Source organism: Cygnus atratus, chromosome 5 (genome assembly GCF_013377495.2).
Source record: "Cygnus atratus isolate AKBS03 ecotype Queensland, Australia chromosome 5, CAtr_DNAZoo_HiC_assembly, whole genome shotgun sequence".
NCBI lineage: Eukaryota > Metazoa > Chordata > Aves > Anseriformes > Anatidae > Cygnus > Cygnus atratus.
The window spans coordinates 17236627-17256647 of NC_066366.1; the positions used below are offsets into that span (position 1 = coordinate 17236627).

Consider the following 20021-nt stretch of genomic DNA (forward strand, 5'->3'; position numbering starts at 1 on the left):
GTCTTATGCTCTTAAAATATTGTGTATCAACCTACTATATTTTGGTTTCATGTGATTCAGCATTGGTAGATAAATAAGGAAGCCATTGAGATGTTTAGGCTGTTCATTGACTTAAGGTGCTTTGGAGAGCAGCATTAATCTACAGTTCAGTGAAGCAGTAAGATGATGAAATACTCCCTCAAGAGTTTTCTTTTGTAAATAGAGCCTTGCATTAAGCTGCTGTGAATTGGCATGCTTTCAGATTTTTGAATGCACTGTTTTTGTCTTCATTAGTAATTATAGCTGAGGGTAATAATACTGGAATTGTCCTTCACCAGAAATAACAATACTACTTGATGATGTGGGTATGTGATGTGCTTTGGAAATGCTTGACTTTGACCTCAAGCTCTAGGCCTGCCTTGCCACTGCATGTGCTCTGGTGCAGATGCTGGCTCCAGCATAGGGACACCTTAAAATTAGAATTTGCTGAATTAGAAGTTGTCTTTTATGCCTGATTTGTAAGCATATCAGTATAAGTGACCGGTCATTGAAGAGGAATGAGTAACATGGTTGTGATATTTAGTTGACTCAAACTGAATAGTGAGACACAGTGCTACGAAGTGTTCTCCTAGTCCCTGCTGCTGTTTGACTCTGTTTACTTTTGGGGATCTGACTGTGAGACCACTGTACAAAGCATACATTTGGAGATCGTGGTACAATGACCTGGCATATGAGTGACCTTGGCAAAGTCAGTTTTCTCTTCTGTGTTTTACTTTTGTTTTAATGTCACTTTAATGGGGAATTGGTTGGTATTTTTTCTTTTAGCTGTGGATTTTTTCTTTATTAAAAAGCAGAGAAGTTCTATTGGAAAGTTTCTTATGGAAAATATGAAAAATAATGTTTACATTTTTCTTGCCTCTGAAAACTGAAAAAGTATGTGCTTTTCAAGCATTGCAAAGTTTATGATGATCTTTCCATTTCTTTCCAGTATAAATTTTCCCTCGTTGTTCCACAGAGTAATAATTTTCATTTCCAGGAGAAGCTTTGAGTTTGTGGGACAAAAAAGGTCTTTTGCTGCTGTAGTTGGAAAACCCCAGAAGGAAAATTTTCTGCTGTTCTTACTGTGAGCCCTTAGGTGATGCAATTTACATCTGAATGCAAATATCCTTACTTTAGAATTAAACGTTACTTTCATTTTAGCCTAATTGATACCACAGATTAAAAGGTATTACTAAGCTCTGTATTTAAACATGTATAATAGAAAGATTTTGATAGTGTAGATAATAAAGGGTGTTATACGAGCCACAGACCACAAAGAAGCATCTGTATCTGTCTAGCTCCCTATAGGATTTCATTTCTGGTTGATTCTGCTATTTGCAAATACTGTCTTTTATTGAAGCCTTACCTGTACAGTTTCTCAATTCTAGTTAGGTGTCAATGATAATGTTAGTTTAGCAGCTATATTAATTTCTTGAAATGTCTTGTTACACTGGGAGAAATATGCTTTGAGGTCATGTCTAGCTGACCTGTAACTGGAATTACAGTTTACAACACTTCTGTTTAACAGAGAACCTGGTGATGGATCTTTTGGAAAGCCAGGAGTGCCTGGAAGAAAGGTCATTTTCTCTTTCATTTCTCTCTTCTCTTTCTCCTACCCCTTTTCCTCTTTAATAGTAAACTGGTAGCTAGATTTATTTCCATTGCACTGTGCCTACCCTTATAAATTATAGGAGGAAATAAAAGGAAGATGAAACCTATGACTTCACTGCTGAAATGTGTATTACTTCTAGGAAAACAAACAGACCTTGTAGCTGATTTGTTTTTAAGACTTTAGTTATATATACTTTTTTCTCTTTCTGCTTTGTATTGGCAGGGTAAAAAGCTTGAACATGCCTCGTAGCCCAACATCAAGCGAAGATGAAATGGCACAAAGCTTTTCTGACTATTCTGTTGAATCTGAATCAGACAGCTCCAAAGAAGAAACTATTTATGACACAATTAGAGCAACCGCAGAAAAGCCAAGCAGCAGAATGGACGACAGTCAGAGCAACACTCTAGTGATTCGAATTATAATACCTGATCTACAGCAAACAGTAAGGGATTTTACATTACCATTTTTAAAAAGTTTAAAATTGTTTACTTTGCTGGTTTCAGTTCACAGTAGATCTGTTTTATTTTTTATTTTTTGTAATTTTTAATAGATCAGTCAAAATTTATGTCCTGTTTTCTTTCACATCTAATTTTCTTACACTGGTGGTATGTCCAATGGATTGCCTAAAATAAGGGACCATCCCAAGCAAGGGAGTGTATTTAGCACGTTAACTTGATGAAAGCTGTGACCATAAAGTAAAACCCTTGTTTGCATGACCGAGTAGAGTAAGGAGAATTTTGGATCTAAAAAACTTACCAGAAGGTGAGGGTTGAAACCAAAAATCACATCATCTCTAGAAAAACTTCACATATAGGTAACCCCGCCGTCTTCTTGTTTCTCTCTTCATGAGATAGTTTGTGATTACACTAAACTGGGGTCTGGCAGGAGGTCATCGATCTCTCTTTAGTCACCTTTTTGTTGTCTTCTCATGAAAAAATAGCCTTCTTAGAAAGCTGAAGATATTCAGAGCATAAAGATAAGGAAAGAGACACCAAAATAAATCTTCCCTTCCTCCTATGCTGCTATGCCTTTATTACACAGTGTTGTTTCTCAGGCTTCCACCTAGAGAAATCAGCAAACTTGGAGGAAGGTATTACAGTGACATGAAATTACTATTTTATTCTTTCTCACCTCTTCACCACTTATATTGGATACATAACAGAAATGATAAAATGAACCTTTTTTGATTTTTCCTAGAGGAGTCATTTAAGTTAACTTGCAAATGTCCTAAACCTATGGCTATTTCCAAAATCCCTTTGTTTATTGAATGAAAATAGAATTTTCAATAAAAGGTTTAATCACTCAAGTCTTACAGAAAGAGGCATTAAGCAGAATTTCCATTTGTTTAAAATCGTATGATTGATTTGATAATAAAAATAATATTTCAATCTAAAAATACATCATGGACGTTCCTTAGATATCAAAAATCTACAGTCCAAATTCCTTGCTCTTTCTGGCAGCAAACTATTAAGATGTGTTTCTTTTATGGTAGAATATGTGAGGTTCAGGACATGGAAAGTTAGGAAAATAAATCTGGAAAAGTTTGCTGTTGTAATTTTTGAAGTAAAAGAATCATTGTCCTCCAGAAATGCTACAAAGGGAATAGCAATTGCATCCTAGAGAAGGTCTTGGGAGTTACTTGCTGATTCCATCTAGAACCACAACTTGTCTAAGTTTGTGATTGATTATCTAAATTATCCGGGGCCTTCCTGAATGCTGTTTGGATTTTCATTTCATGGTAGACATCAGACTTTTTTTATTTCAAAGTTGATTAGAAAAACACATCCTTTTCATGGATGTCTGTTACATACATCACTCCATGCTGACATTTAAGATCTACATCATACTGTGCTGCCACTGAGAATTTATCTAACATGAAATTACTTCTTTGTTTTTAATTAAGTTCATTTTTGGAATGATAGAGATGGCCTGTCTACAGGCTGACAGGAAAGAGATGTTTTGACAGTGTGGCCTCAGGTGTGGTTGTAGAGCCCCCTTTTTTTTAAAAAAAAATCTCAACCCACACAGTGCATTTCTTGTATTTAATTTTTTATTTTTTGGTTAAGGCTTGAACCTGTTTCTGCTGAAATTACAGTGCCATTCTAATAGTTGAAATTGTATGAGATTAAACTCTGTGAAGAAGAGGTGGTGTGGGACCTGAGCTGGACAGCAAGGCTTTTGAGGGAAGAGCAGCACTGTGGCTGCTGGGAACCACCCATGGCATCCTTATTAAACCTTGGCTGAAGCAGTCATCACCTTGGATCTTTCATTGCAGTGTTGACTAAAATATTGAAATCCACCGTTGTGCATCTTAAATTTTAAAAAGATTTTCCCTGTAATGAAGTCCTCTGTCAGTGATCCTACCGGTCTGCTCTATCTTTGATTATGGTCAGTGCTTAATGAATAGATCCAGTATAAACAGAAAGATCAGCTTTACTTGCTGACTTCTCTCTGCTGTTAAAGTCAAAGAGATGTTAGCCTCCTGAAGTCCTCTCATTTCATTATAGTGTTTCTCAGACCAACAATTATTTATTTATTGACGCTATTGAAACAATTATTTTTGTTTAAATTAATTTTGTGCAGGAAATGAAATAAAATGTATTTTAGGTTTCCTGCTTCATTTGTTCATTTTTATTGCTTTACTTTTCAGTATTTTTTTGATTTTCAGTAAAGTATTAATGAAAAGTAACTCAATTGTTTTAAACAATACTATAGCAGATGATCTATGTCTGATTTATCAGCTCACAAGCTCTTGTACAAAAAAGTGAAATCTGGATTCAGTTTTACAAATGAATAGCTTAAATGCAGCGTAGCACAGCTCAGTAAAGATAACAGTTTGTGAGCTGTGTTATAACTACAAGCCAAACCCAACATGCACCCCATTTGCTGTGTAATCACAATTAATTTAACATAAAAGTTATTTAAAATTATGCTGTTTAATCAAAGGAGCATGAAATTGCATTATTTAGTTTTATATTTTTATTCCTTAATAGTTTTTAGAAAGTCTGACCAAGAATGTATTTTAAAGGAAAGCAAGTATAGGACTTCAGATAAAATTGAACACACTTGGCTGGTTTAAATCACCAGTTGAACTCACTAGGGATAAAAATTTGCTCCTCTGCAGTGACGGTGGTGTAAATCACCTTTAATTCATTGCAAATATAAAATAATCACCAAGCATAATAAGTAGGATGTTCTGCTATAGAAAACTATAAATTATTTGTAGGAAATTTGTCTTACTGCTCTCTTATTCTCATATGAAACTTTAAAGATATTGTAAACCTCAACAAGCTCTTATGAAGACTTACTTTTCAGTTATTTCATCAATTCTCTTTTTGTCTCCTTTTCAATTCAGATGGTAATACAACGTGTTGAAACAATACTTTTTAGAAAGAATAATTTTTTCTGCTTTTGTTCATCATCTGTATTCAACTAAGTGTCATCCTTAGCACAGGAGCAAGGAAAATGTTTTAAATGAGTGATTAAAAGATTTCCTGATTCACCAGAATGACTGAGGGAATAGAGCACATAAAAAGCCCTCCATATTCACAAACATACGTGCTTAGGAGAGTGAGCTAAAAAGCTGCATCATGCAGCATTTAATTTCCTGATTTAATAAACCGTGAGGCTCAGCTTTAATAACCTCTTTATGGAGCAAGACACAGGTGTAATCTTTTGAGCAGTAGCTTTTTTGTAGTGCATCCAGCACAGACGGCTCTGGCTTCACAGTGACGCCTACTTCTTGCTGTTATGATGGGAATCACAGTAACTGGGTGTTCCTCCTCTCCTGGCCAGAGTGGCCTCTCTGTTAGAGCAGAAGATTCAGATGGGTAGGATCGAATACTTCACCAGGGCTTGAAACTAATCCCAACTATCTACGTCGTGCCCAGAGGCAACCATGTCCGCATATGCCGTTGAATGAGTGTTGGACATGGAAAACTAGCAAGCTGATGCTCCTGTGTTTTCCTGTATGATAGATGGCATATCTGACCTCTCCCTGGATCTTATCTGAATCCAGGATAAGTCATGTGTCCATTTCCTCTATAAGCCCATGCAGTAACACATTGTAAGAGGTTTTGCCTCTAACTGGAAGCAGTCTGGTTCTTCTCCAGTTGCTCTTGTCAAGAAAAGCCCTGTATGGTGCTCCACCGGTGATGTCAAACGTTTTGTGTTCAGAATTGCTCTTTCTCCTCGACTTCAAGAAGAGATCTGTCAGCCAGTTGTTTTTAGGAATGTTTTTATTATTTTGCTATCAACATATGGTGTTTGTTCTGCTCTTCTGTTTTATCCTATGCTTATGTGCTCCCTCTGGGTTATGTTTAAAATCAGAATGCTCAGATTCAAATGTTTTATTAATTTCTGATGTTGAGAAGGGATTGGGTCTGTTGAGAACTTCTTTGAAATGCTTTCTGCCCATCTGTTTTGCTGTTCCACTTCAGTAATAAGCAAAACACCCCCCTCCCCATTTTCTTTTTTTAAATATTGGAATTTTCTCACAAAACGTTGTTTGGTAAGTGGCAGCTTGGTACAGCAACACCTTAAGTTGTAACTGCTTTTTGGTTTTCCTATTCTGCATTGCTTTTTATACATTTGTATCCTTCCTTATACATTACTTTTTTCAGTATTTATTAAGAATCTTCCCTTCAGTACTTTTCTTTCCTGGATAAAGCACTTGATTAGTTTGTGCAACTTTTGTTTTATGAAGGTAGGAACACAATTGTCACATCTGCAGATTGAGACACTTTTTTTTTTTTTTCCTTCTTAAGAAGCCCCTTTTTTGTTTCCCATCTGTTCTGCTGTCCACTGCCTCAGATCTATTCCAGGGTTTCCTTTGCAACTTTCACAGATATTCTGTACCCTATTTTGTGACTGATTGCGTGTTGTTATTTTCTGTTTATAGTTGATCTTCCTTTTTTTTTTTTTTTTTTGTGTTTGTTTTGATGATGGAAACACTGTGGGTGCTGCGGAGATCTATACTTATGCCCTGGATGAGGGCAGGTGATCTGCCACCTGGAGGCAATGTGGTCAGGTTTTTTTCTCTTTGACCTTTCATCTCATGAATTCTGTGCTTTCTGAATTCGTTATGAGAAAGGAATGCAGTGTGTCAAGGAATTAAGTTGAATACCAGGCACAAATTAAAATGAGGGTGTCTTTTTTTTTCTTTTCTATTTTCCTTTTCCTTTTCCTTTTGAGATACCAAACTCTCATTTGCATTTTCCACTTTTTGTTTGTCACATCTTTAATATTGATGTTTTCTATCCAAAGGAATAACTTGTATTTTGATAATCTGACAATCACATTTTGGAGGCAGCTGTACAAACCTTTTGTCAGTGTTCCTCTGTCGCAGCGTAGTTCTGTGTGATTGACATCCTCATGAGTCTGATGATAAAGAAGTGTTGGTTGATCGACTTTGAAGGGATAAATGTTATTCCTCAGAGATTCTGTATCATGAACGCTATTCCCATTGAATTAATATCTTCCCTTTAGCTGGCATGGGTGAGCTATATGATTCCCCTGTTTCCTGTCCTGCTGTTGCACTTGCGACTTCCTCTTACCAGCATGCAGATGTATGAGATTATAATTGACTGTGTCTCTCGTGATCCGAAGAGCTTTAATGTTACAAATGCAGATCTCACATTTCATCAACCGATATTGCCATGTTGTCTTGCTGGTAGACTAGGATTTCTAGTGGCCCAGTGTGATTTTGACAGTGTTTTTGAGTCACTCAGGGCTCTTTCCTTTTTCCCCTTTCCCCTGTTCCTTCCCTTTCACCTTTGCTCTTCCCTTTCCTTTTCCCTTTGAATAGGTATGCTGTAATTTTATAGTATATGTAGTCAGCATTCTGGTCTTGGGATGCAACAAAAGGTTGGCATGAATAGATCCCACATCTTTCATATCGAAATATCTGGTTTTTATGTATTTCTGTTGTTCTTTGCCACGAAACTTGTCCCTGTTTTCTGTTTTTATTGTTGTTGTTTGTTTTTATTTTTTAATTTATTTTTTATTGAAAAGTCATTGAAGGTATCCTGCTAGAAAAATTCATCTAGCTTTTTTTGACTTAGCTGCCATCTTATTTTCTCATGGTCACCACAGTTATGGAGTTGTGCTCAACAAGAGGGCAGTCTCTCCCAGTGCTTCATGTTGTGTTGCTCTGCCAAACAAATGAATCTGAAGAAAGAAGGCAGTATCCCAGACTCTGTAGATTTATGTCAGATAGGCTGCCAGCAGCTGTTACCCCAGAACGACCTTGAGGCTGGTCAGAACACAAGTCAAGCTTGACTTCTGCCATGAAATTAAACTTTGGTACTAGGCTTTTTAAATTCTCCTTTCTTTAAACAGGCGGACACAAGAGAAAAGTAATCCAAGGTCTTAGTGCCTGCCTGGTACTTTTTGAGGCTTTAAGTTCTTTTGAACTATAGCTTGTTTTTACCTAAAACTGGAAGAACCAACAATGTATTTCAGCCCAGTGGATGGAAAGCAATCCTCAGCCTGCCTGCTGAGCTGCTCAATTTCCTCAGGCAGGCAGTAAATCCCAGTTTGCTGAAGTCAGATTTCATGATATCCTGTTGTTGACAGTGCATGTTGATGCATTATTATTGATAGTAATTTTCCGTATGGATTTTGAGCTCATTCCTAATCCAGTACTGATTAGCTATTTATGTGATAATGGCAAAGAATCCTTTCCTCTTATGAACATACCTTTCATGGTTGCATTTGCACAGTTGTTCATTATGTGCAGATTACGTAGGTGTGAGTCTATGAAGGTTTGATGTGCTGTAAAATGCTTTCTGCTGTGTGTGGTCTGGCACTCCTCCGATCTGTTTTGTCTATTCCCTTCTGCATAAAGCCTTCATCAGGTGAGCTGCTGCTGTACATGGCTGCAGGCACTCTGCTGTTGGCATCCCATAGCTCTGTCTGCTTCCACTGGTGGTAGCTACTAATTCCCTAACTGCAGATCTTGTAACCCAAAGAAGATTGCTTAGCAAGATTGAGGGCTTCCCCCCCCCCCCCCCCCAGTGTTTCATTTTCAGTCTGACTTATGCCCCAGAATGATAGTCTTAAATCCTTTTTGGCTGTGTATGTCTCCTTGGTTATAGGGCTGATGTTTCCATTCTATGGAAATTCTTTACAAGCATATTTTTCAATAAGTATTGGTACTTTTATCTTGCCAAAATCAGGTCCTACAGCCCAAGTGAGGAGCTCAAAGTCTATGGCAAAGTTGATAGTAATTTCAACAAATTTGATTGCTGAGACACAAGCTATCATGTCCCTATTGCAGCTTTCCATCTCTACTTGCAAGTACAAGAAGGGCATTTTGATCAGATTAAGCTGGAAAATTAATCATATCACAGATTTAACAGACTAATCTGTAAAAAAAAAGATCACAAACTCTTTGGGCAAGGGCTTACTGCTTTCTGTATTGTGCCCAAATTTGAGCAGTTTAGTAGTGTTAAACCAATTAAATAATCAAAATATGCATTTGTGTGTACCAAGATGGCTATATTAAAGGGGTAGCTTTTCATTAGCAATGAAAAAGTAAGGTTTTTAAAGAATATTTTGTGAGATAAAGTGTGGAGGACAGTGATATGTTTGGCTGTCCATTTATTTATTTTATCAAAGGTAGGAAAGTTTCTGGCATTTTAAGTATGAAAACAAGGGCAGAATTTTGTCAGTCTTCTGCAGTCTAAAATATTCTATAGAATATTTTAAGAAGCTGCTTTTTGTCCCTAAATACAGACATGGCAGAATCTGAGGAATGCCTCTACATGGGAAACTTGATGGGAAATTCTGATATATTTTTTTAAATTATTATTTTTAATTTATTTTTATTATTATTTTTACTTAAGGGAACTTAAAATGCAGATTATAACTTTTCTGACTGCAAATTGAGAAGACAACATATCACATCACTGAAGCGGGTAGTACATTGTGAAAGAAGGTACCACACGAACAAGATATTTACAGAAAGAATGCATACCCTCTGCAAATTCTTTCTTACATTGTCCTGTTAAACAGAATTATGGAGTTTTATCACCTAAACTGGAATTTTCTTTGGCATCCCTTTGCTTGCATAGGTGGGAACCTTGATTATAGAGTTTGACACAAAATGACGTTTGTCTATATGAAATAAGTTTGCTGGCTTAGATATTATCAGTACAACAGGTTGTTGTTGTTGTTTTCTAGGTCCTTTTTCAAGTTTTCCACTAGCTTCATGTCTGAATAAGGGCTTTGAGATTTAGAGAGAAATACTGATACTATATGTGTGCCCCTGTTGTGGAAGCATAAGAAGACTGTCTGGTGACTAAGTCTCTCTGCTTTCCTGTTCTTGTATTTCCTTTTTTACAACTCAATTTTGCAAAACGTGCAGAGGGGAGCTGAGGTACTCCACACAAAGGGATCAACATTGATTAAAATAAGCACATTTGTGTTTCTTATGAATTGGTAGAAAGGCTAGGGCTGTGAATAAGTGAATTTGTGAAATTATTAGTTTCAAAGTGTTTCCAGATTTATTCTGCCATTGAGGATTTTATAAAATATTGTAGCTAGTGTGGTAGAAATGTAATGGTGATGTATGTATCAAATAACTCATTTTAAAATAAGCCTTTTAGCTACTGCACAAAAAGAATTCCTCACTGGAGTTTCTGTTCAGTGCAGGTGGTTAAGCTCTTATCACCTGTCCTCATGCATTAGATGAGCAGGGTAATGTCAGACATGTGGAAAGTGAAGTATTTGAAGATAAATATTGTGAATTGTTGTGCAATGTGAATAAGCACTATAGAAAGATTTATTTTATTTTGAAATATGTTCTGAAGAAATATGAAATTATTATTTTGCCAGTTTAACAAGTCTTTGAGAATTAGAAATACCCATCATTATCTACAATGTTTGCACATAATCAAGAACAGATAGACCACAAGAACAGACTGAATGAAAGGAAGCATATTGAATTCTCAAGTTGCTAAAAAAAAATAATTATCAGACTTAAATTGCAATCGGAAGTTAGTGTTTTGGATTGTTAAAATCAAAGCAGTCTAGTACCAGTCCAAGACTGCTTGTATCTTACTTCTGCCTCCCTCTCCCTTTCATATCTCCATTTAAAACAAAACAAAAGAACAAAATAAAAAGTTTTTCACAAAACATCATGAAACTGAAATATAAGCAGAATGAAAAATGTTTCCTAGACACCTTTATTCATGACAAAATCTAATATCTAATATCTCACTTGATTACATTTTTATATTTAAGATTGTAAAGTATTAAAGCTATCTGCTATTTCCTAGGTCGAAACATCTCTGTAGCACATTGCAAAGAAATTTGGAAGCCAATAAAATAAATTGGCAGCAGTTATTAAATCCAGCAGTTGGACTAGATGATCCTTGTGGGTCCTTTCCAACTCAGGATATTCTTTGATTCTATGAAATTCCTAAACTTCTTAAATTCCTGAATTCCAGCTTGGTAAGTATCAGAGAACTGAAAAGGTTCTTTTGAGGTTTTCAAGTCATCTGCTGCCTCACATCAGATAGTTCCTCTCATAAGCTTGCCCCGAGATAAACACAGCTTAAAACAAATTAGATTTCTAGCCTGAATACTTTTTTTTTTTTTTTTTTTTTGTGAAACTCTTGCATATCAGACTGGTCGTCAGAACATCTTAGAATCAAGTGGATGGTTAAATATCTTGTAACATCCCTTCTTACACTTGGCTTTTCCTACAGGTTTGCCTTGAAGGCATCCTTTCTCCGAAAAAGGAAGTGGTCTCTGATCTTTGTGGTGGGACTCGAAATGTCCTGGGTTTTCACAGTGCTTGTGCATTAGCTGTTACAGAGGAAGGAGCATCTGAAATATAATCCTGTTGATGTATATTTTGTCATGGCCTGTGTAGATTTATTTTATATATATACAACACTTGTGAATTTTAGAATATGATAGTGTTTGAATGTTTTCTCATTATTTAGATTTCCTTTATCATTTCTTATCATTTCTCTTTGCAGAAATGCATTAGATTTAACCCAGAAGCTTCAGTGTGGGTTGCAAAGCAACGAATTTTGTGCACTTTGAATCAGAGTTTGAAAGATGTCCTGAATTATGGACTGTTCCAGCCTGCAAGCAATGGTAGAGATGGGAAGTTTTTGGATGAGGAACGACTTCTTAGGGAATACCCACAGCCAGTGAATAAAGGAGTTCCTTCCCTAGAGGTATTTTTTATATCAGAAATCTGAAATATCATTGTATTCTTCTGATACTGTAAACTGTAATTGAGGTTTCTACATGCAGTAGAATTGCGTTTAGAAACAGTGATCAGCAAATCTGAACTTGAACCCTTGCTCTCAGGAGTGCTGGTGTTTGCCTGCTTGGTGGAGTTATTCCATGTATTATGCCCAGAAATCTGCACAGAATCGAACCCTTCAGAAAATTTGATTTTGAGGTTTTCCTCTTCTGAGAACACAGGGGACATATCTTAGGAGAGTAGTCTGATTTAAAAAAGAAATGTAAGGTACTGGATTAAACTTTTGGATCGGTGATTAGGTTTAACATAGTAGGGTAGCAGTTGCTGAATAATAACCCTTTGTCTCCTGCCAAAGGAGGGTATTTTTGTCTCAGTGAAGCCTGAGGAGAGTGAGTTTGTGTGAAGCAGTCACCTGTTCCCCTCTCCATTGCTCATGCAGGGGCTGTGCAGCTGGGGGTTAAACTGGGCAGAGCTACTATGACACTGGGCAAGCAGAGAGCAGAGCCAGATCACACTGTACAGCAGGAAGCTGGGCACAGAACTGGCATTTAATTAATTTTGATATTGCTTGTATGGTGGTACATCACCCAGTAATAATCTGTAATTAACAGACTTACCCCACTACAACACAAACATAGGAAAGAAGAAGCAGGGTCCAGAGAGAGTTTTGAGTCCTGGCTTTTCCAGCAGTTTATTTCTGAGAGCCAATCAATGATATTCATATTATAGCCATAAGCAAAATAAATAACCGCATTATTTTCTCTGTCATGGTTGTTACAGTGTTCTGTTTCATGAGTGCTAACTCTACAAAATTCTTCTAGCAACAGCTAAAGGATTGCAGTACAAGGGTTAAAAGTGATCTTTTTTAAAAGCTGTTATTAAAGCTACCTACCATATAGGCTCCTTGCCCAACAAATGTGCTGCATTCTTTGAACTGTGTGTAGTATGATGAAATAATAGGAAATTATAATTACATAAACACATGATTTTGGCTGTAGATCTGTCTACTCTAGCCAAAGGGCATCGAACTGCTCACAGTGTTTGAGTTTCAGTCAAAAGAGACAGTCCTGTGAACCTCATTCACAGGACCAGTCCTGTTAAGCATCAGGAAAACTATTCCCATGTGTAAGTGCTACCTATGCTGTTTAAGGGATTTTTCAGGAATCTTTTTCTTTAATTTAAATTTCAGAAGTGTTAAGCTGCTATTTTGAAATATGTATTTTGTTATTTAACATGCTTTCCCAGGCCTCCTTTCAATCTGAGGCTATAAATGAAATGCACAGATGTCTTTAGGGGGAAAGCTCTTTTCACTGTAATTCTTGCGTATTTATGTAGATTCTAGAGGCTGATCTCATTTCCCATGTAACTCCACTCATTTCAGTATATTTATACAAGGTAGCAATTTTGCTTACATGAACTGTATGGCCAAAATGACACTAAGTTAAGCTGATTATTGGGCTGATTATTGGTGAATATTCAAAATGAAATACTAAGCCTTTTTTTTTTTTTTTAATTTTTCCAAAATCTACATCATCATGGATACTTCCTGGTAAGGTCAGAAATATTCTTGTTATTATTTTTTAAGCAAAATGGGATATTTTAAATTTTTGTTTGTTTCCTCTCAGTTTCGATACAAGAAAAGAGTGTACAAACAGTTCAATCTTGATGAAAAACAACTGGCCAAGCTTCACACAAAGGTATGCCCAGTTTACTGGGGAAGCGAACAAATGTGTTCTTAGAAAAGTAATGTGTCTGAGAAACTGGATATAAGTAGGAGTTCATTACCACCTGGTCCAGTTGCCAAACAACAAGTAGTATGTGTTTGCAGTGCCAACAGGGATGTGTGAATTGTGATCTGGGATTTTTGCTTGTAGAAAAAATCCCATGTTTGACTTTTACGTAGGTGTACAAGTAATATCGAATGAATCTTGTTAAGTAAATACAACGTGCTTTCAGCATGCTGCAGAAATGCTGATCTATGGCTTTAGACTCATTTGCAGGTCAGAATAATAATGATCACCTTACATTATCCTAATTTCTCACTGAGAGAATCTTCATTCACTTTTTCCTTAAAACTCTGAACAACAGAATCTTCTCCTTGTGTTTGACTTCTAAACTTTACAAACTGCATGGTTTATGCTCACAGCATAAAGTTGGGTTCTCCAGGAGTGTGAATTTGTTCCATGGTGTCAGTGGGTATATAGTGACAAGATATTTCACTTTTAGTCAAAATTTTCCTTTTACAATCAGAGGATGATTAATTTGTCATGCTTTGTTTCAGGCTAATTTGAGAAAATTTATGGATCATGTCCACCATCTCTCAGTGGAAAAAATCACAAAAATGTTGGACCGAGGACTGGACCCCAACTATCATGACCTAGAAAGTGGAGGTCAGAACAATAAAAGTAGCAGCGTAGCGTAGTACCGTGGGGTTGCTCAGCCTAAACTGATTAACAGGTTAAATCTCATGCATTCTTTCTGTTGCCTTCATAACTCTAGGCTAATGGAATCTATATGGTTTTTCTGTCCAAAGAAGGAAATTGATAATTTATGATTTTCTTTAATCAGTATTTTTAACTTCACATTTTAAAAGTTTTTAAAGCAAATGTTCTTTATTTTATAAATTTGGTCATCTTTTTTTCATGTGTATACTGTTCTGTTCTTCAGAAACACCACTAACTTTGGCAGTTCAGCTTGACAATGCAGTAGAAGTGATAAAAGCTCTGAAAAATGGAGGAGCACATTTAGACTTCAGAGCCAAAGATGGAATGACAGCTCTGCACAAAGCAGCTAGAGCCAAGAACCAAGTAACCCTCAAGGTAAATGCTTTTAGTAGCAAATTACACATTACTTTATCCAGAAAAATATATAAAGGAAAATGCATTCAGTTAATTACTCTGTTGTCCTCAATGGATCTTTTAATACATATTTGTTCCAGTGCTTTCTAGTGGTTTTAAAATCTTAGGATTTGCTTTCAATAAAGGGCCTTTTTACTTTTGATTTTTGGGTAGTGGTGAAATTTAACTTTATTCACTGATAGATTGGGAAATATCTGCTTGAGGAAATAGGAATAGTATTATTGCTGCTTATCTTTTTGAAAGCAAATGCCAGTGATCTGGATTACGCATTGTATCTTAACACAGTCTTTTCTGTTTTCTTTCATATTTTAACAGGTATTCTTAAATCACTTTGATATGCTAGATTAAATCTTATATTTATGGCATTTGCTTATTGCCTTTTGAGAGGTATTGAAATTGCATGACATTTTTGATAAAGCATCCTGTAACTGAAGAGGTAAATGTGTTTCAAAGGCAATGCGACATTTTCAGAGTGCCAGTTCTGAAATTGAAGGAAGGATGGAAATAGGACATTGTCACTCATCCTTTTCTTGCTATCCCTGTAGATACCTTGAGGTCCTTATTCTTCTGGGGTCATTCCTTCCTTAGCTTACTCTGTGTTGCAGCCCATTCTTTCAGCTTGTAAATAAGTGAGCAACAAATACACATTATGGCAAATATCAACTTTGTAATTATTTTAGAAAAAGGTAGAAAAGTCTATTTTCACTTACAAGTCCCTCCAAATAATAGTTTTCACAGGTTGTGGTTGCTTTCAGACTCTTTTAGAGCTTGGAGCATCTCCTAACTACAAAGACAGCTGTGGCCTGACACCCCTGTACCACACTGCTGTGGTGGGAGGGGATCCCTACTGCTGTGAACTGCTACTTCATGAACACGCTACAGTCAGCTGCAAAGACGAAAATGGATGGCAAGAAATTCATCAGGTAGATAAGATTATTTTTTGGTTAGAGTTCAAATAGTACCAGGAGATGAGCACCATATATGTTTTATGGTTAAACAGTGTTTTGAATGTCATTTGAATATGTTTAGTCCTTGCACATACAAGTATGGAGTTACTTCCTGTTTCTGTTTGCATGTTGCTTTGCATCCCACTGTGGTAAATTAGAAGTATAAGCTGTCCCAATGGAATATTTTTTAACTTCATAGTCCTATGGTTACCGTGGATTTTGCTGCAGAAATTGCTACTGCAGTTGACTGCTAATCATATTTATACAATGGAATCTTGGAAGTTTGAAATTTAGCATCCTTTTAGTGGCACTTTATTAAAAAAAAAAAAAAAAAAAAAAGGCTAACTCAATATTTTTGTTACTTGCTAAATGTTAATTTCCCTGGTAATACTTTTTATGTGTTTGTCAGATTTACTTTCTTCTTTCTTGGAGATACCAATCTTTCTCCATTGACCATAACAGGGAGCTCTGATAAATGGTTTGAATGGTTTGAACAGCTCGCCTAACATGTATACCTAGGGGAAATATATTTCCCTTGTGTAAATTGTCTTACAGAGCCTCCCAATAAGCTGAATAAAGCATTGCTGTCAGATTGGCAGAGGAGAAGGTCAAACCCCACTCTAACAAGGAAGAAAAGTGGGGTAAAGGCCTAGTTTTAGTCCAGCTTACTGTAGGAAGAATAGAAAGTTGGACACGTGCACATTCATATCTAGCTGTTGATTGACTTTTAGAAATAGGACTGAATTGATAATTTATGGCTCATTGTGCATTTGCTCTATTCTCCCCCACATTCAGAAACACAGCTATGGTTTGATTCTGTTTCTCCCATTTGCTTATTTTCAGATGCTTGCTTTCTATTGCCTTAAAATATTCCTGTTCTAACATCAGCTGGCATGATGTTTCCATTAGTTTTTGCATATAATTTGTAAATGAATAAACTATTTAATAAGCACCATTTTTCTGTGTTTTTGTTGTTGTTTGATTTGTTTTGTTTTTCTGTCTGTTGCAATTTAAATTCAGAGAAAGAAAAGATGTAGTGGTTAGGGTACTAGTCTGGGATTTGGGAAATCCAGTTCAATCCCAGATGTGTCACATTTAATTTGTGCGTTGAACAGTACACTAATTCTTCTGATCCAAATTGCAAGATGTGTAGGTGATAAAATTCCCACTGAAGTCAGTAGTAATTAGGTACTTAAGACAGGGTGAATGGCTTTGTATATCTGTATCTCTCAGCTTAAATTCCATACTATTATAGGAATAGGAATCCATATATTATAGGAATGGTACTGATCTGAGATGATGTCAAGGTAAAAGTATTATGAACTGGGAGATGCTCAGTTGGTGTGCTACAGAGAAGAAAGGAGTAGAGTAATTGAGACTGATGAATTGAACGAATGTGATTCTTCTCAAACTTATTTGTTAATCAGGAAAGTTTCAAATTTCAGTGGAGTTTCATTCTGTACAGGTTTAATTCCAGCTGTTCAGGATTTAACATTCTATCTGTGTGACTGAAAGTAACACTTGAAGATTTTCCCTCTTTTGGATCACTGCCTCGTGTACACTGTACATATAGTGACATCATAGAATCTAAAAATTATTATTTCAATTATTTTGACCAGATTTCCCTAAACTGTGTTCACACTGTAAAAATCAGGCTTTGGAAATCTGGTCATCTTCAGTGCCATCTAGTGGACAACTTTCCAAAGATTTCCAGGACAAAAAAATTACTTTCTGTCAACTGTTAAACATGATTAGCTGACTAGGAGTATTAGTTCTGTTTATATATTCTGCCTAATAATATATTAGAAAGATATCAATCTTTGTATTTTCTTGATAATTTACATTGCTGTTCCCCAAGTATTTAAGCATATGCTTAAATTTTTGCACAGACTTGCTCTACCTGAAGTGCATGCATCTGAGTTCACAGACAGAAATGCAGATCTGGTTGTTAGGCTTCCCATTCAGTCCAGGGGTGGTTTTAAAAATTAGGTCTAAAATAAAGTAGCATATTCTCTGATTTAAAAACGAGGAGATAAAAAAATGTTGGCATGGATTGCTTGCCTGATGCAGCCAGATTGTATAATAACTGAGATATTAATGTATCTCTTCATAGGCTTGCCGGTATGGACATGTCCAACATCTGGAGCACCTTCTCTTCTATGGCGCAGACATGTGTGCGCAGAACGCGTCAGGAAATACGGCACTGCACATCTGTGCCCTTTACAACCAAGTGAGTGGGCACACACATTCTCCACTTTTAAACATTGGTCCTAGAAACTAGAAGGGACATAATTAAACACAACTTTATTAGTATTTTAGTCATGGATTACAAATAAGGCTGCTCATTGTTGGTAGCAAAATTATACCTGTTCATTGGAAAAGAAAACAACACAATGTATGACTGGACTGTTTTTTAGTGTTGTATCTGAATATTTGTTTCCTGGTAATAACTTACTGCTGTTTTGCTAAAATTTAAATTAGAATTAATTAAGAAACACTTGGAAAATACTATAGAAATATATCTGTAGGTTATACAAAAGATGTCTAATTTTCTGCTGTTGATTTGATAGCATGTAATACTCTCTGCAGGGATGGTGGGGAGGGAATAAGTTTTACAACTGTGTTAAAACACAGCACGTTTAATGTTACATCGAATTAGGAAAATACAAGTCATAAGATGTGACTGTAACTAGTGAAACATCTGTTAAAGCATCTGCTTCTTAATTAATTACAATCTCAGCTTTTTCAAATGTCTTTTCAAAGCAGATTCTTCAAGTATTGAAGACTTGACTGTTTTAAAAATAGAATTTGGGGAATAATTTGACAGTTGACTTGTTGTGTATGCCATAATTGATTCCAATTCATAAAGAGTCCAGTCATACAAAATTTCCCTGTTAATGCTCATTATTGTTTGAAGTATGCAACATATCAGTGGGTAAGTGTCTCTGTGGATTGCTTGTTGCTCCCTCTTGGCTGGTGGTCTTCAACAGGTTAAGTCCCTAGAACAACTAGGTTAAACTTAGCAATGGTTTCTTTGCTTCTGTAGGCATACAAATTCCTAGAGGATTTTGCAGAGGACTGAAAGTCACTTTTTTCTCAACAAAAATTTTGCATTTATGCTTCCCATCAGGAATTAGACACAAGTAACTATAGGCATTTCTGTTAAGTGAATATTTAAAAAATATTTTTTCAAACTTTATTTATTTCACTTTTTCTGAGTAAGAATTTCGAAGTTTGGACCATATATAAACATAAAAATGCAAATTCATCTTTTTTTTTTTTTAAAAACCGTTATATTGCAATGTTTTCATGGCTATAGTTATTTACAAGATCACACACTTGTAGCAAACGTTATGCAGTATGATATGGAAATTAGAATAATCCTATTGAATGACAGTATTTTTCATGTAAAGGTGTGTTCTCCTCCTGATGTCTATGAAAGAAATATTCTGTGGAGGATTCAGAGAGTCTCACTGAAATTTCACCTACAGATCATGAATGTTTTCATTATCATTAAATTGGGCTTTTTGACTGGAAGTTTTACATCTTGTGGCTACAGTGTCCTGATTTTGTTTTCTTTAATCAGGAATATGTAAAAGTAAAGAGTTTTTCTTTGGTGCTGTGAACCATAACCCATGTTGATTTTTTCAACTTAATTGAAAGTTGTTATTAGCTAATGTGGAAGGACCTGTGTTTACCTTTTCCAGAAGAAGAGGATGGGAAGGACAGCAAGATCCTTTTTGCCTCTTGATTCCTGTAGATGGAGTCATTACCCATTGGATTTTTCCCTTCCAGCTTTCCCCAGGGAATTTTCTCAGGATTTCAGTAATTTTGTTTTCTTAAGTACCAGCTAAGTACTGATCTAAATAACTTCTAGTTTTTATTATTATTATTATTATTATTATTATTATTATTTGGTGGCCATCCAGTAAATCAATGAACTGTGGACAGGTCTTATACTCTGCTTTTTCCGAATAAAAACGGAGAGATGAAGAGTGACTTCTTTCAGTCATAGGACTGGATTCTGTGCGGAAACTGTTGTAGTATTAACTCAGTTAATCAGAACTCAAACAACAAATTGAATCTTATCTGCTGACAAGCCCAGAGATCTCTGAAAAATGCTTTTTCAGTCTTACGATGCCTAGAAGGCATCATACTGCATATTCGATTCATGTATGATATAACGAATGAACAATGCTAAGCTCTCAATATCAGAAGTTGTTAGTTTGTCCAAACTGCAAACAGAAGTTGTGGCATTGGTAGGAAGCACCTTAAGAACAACGAACTCTTAAATGGGCAATTTCCCTTGAATTAAGGAAAAAAAAAAAAAAAAGGTAATCCGAAGCATTTTTGGTTCTGGC

At 36.0% G+C, this 20021-nt stretch overlaps 1 protein-coding gene across 1 annotated transcript in view; it reads left to right on the plus strand.

Moving 5' to 3' along the window:
- Positions 1-1868: 1868 nt before the first annotated feature.
- Positions 1869-20021, plus strand: part of SHANK2 (SH3 and multiple ankyrin repeat domains 2) — a 307767-nt gene continuing 289614 nt past the window's right edge. Inside the window, exons 1-7 of the mRNA XM_035552219.1 lie at positions 1869-2072; positions 11620-11823; positions 13481-13552; positions 14137-14245; positions 14523-14674; positions 15469-15636; positions 17774-17890. Of these exons, the coding sequence (XP_035408112.1) occupies positions 1869-2072; positions 11620-11823; positions 13481-13552; positions 14137-14245; positions 14523-14674; positions 15469-15636; positions 17774-17890 (1026 nt within the window). The remainder of the gene's footprint in view (positions 2073-11619; positions 11824-13480; positions 13553-14136; positions 14246-14522; positions 14675-15468; positions 15637-17773; positions 17891-20021) is intronic.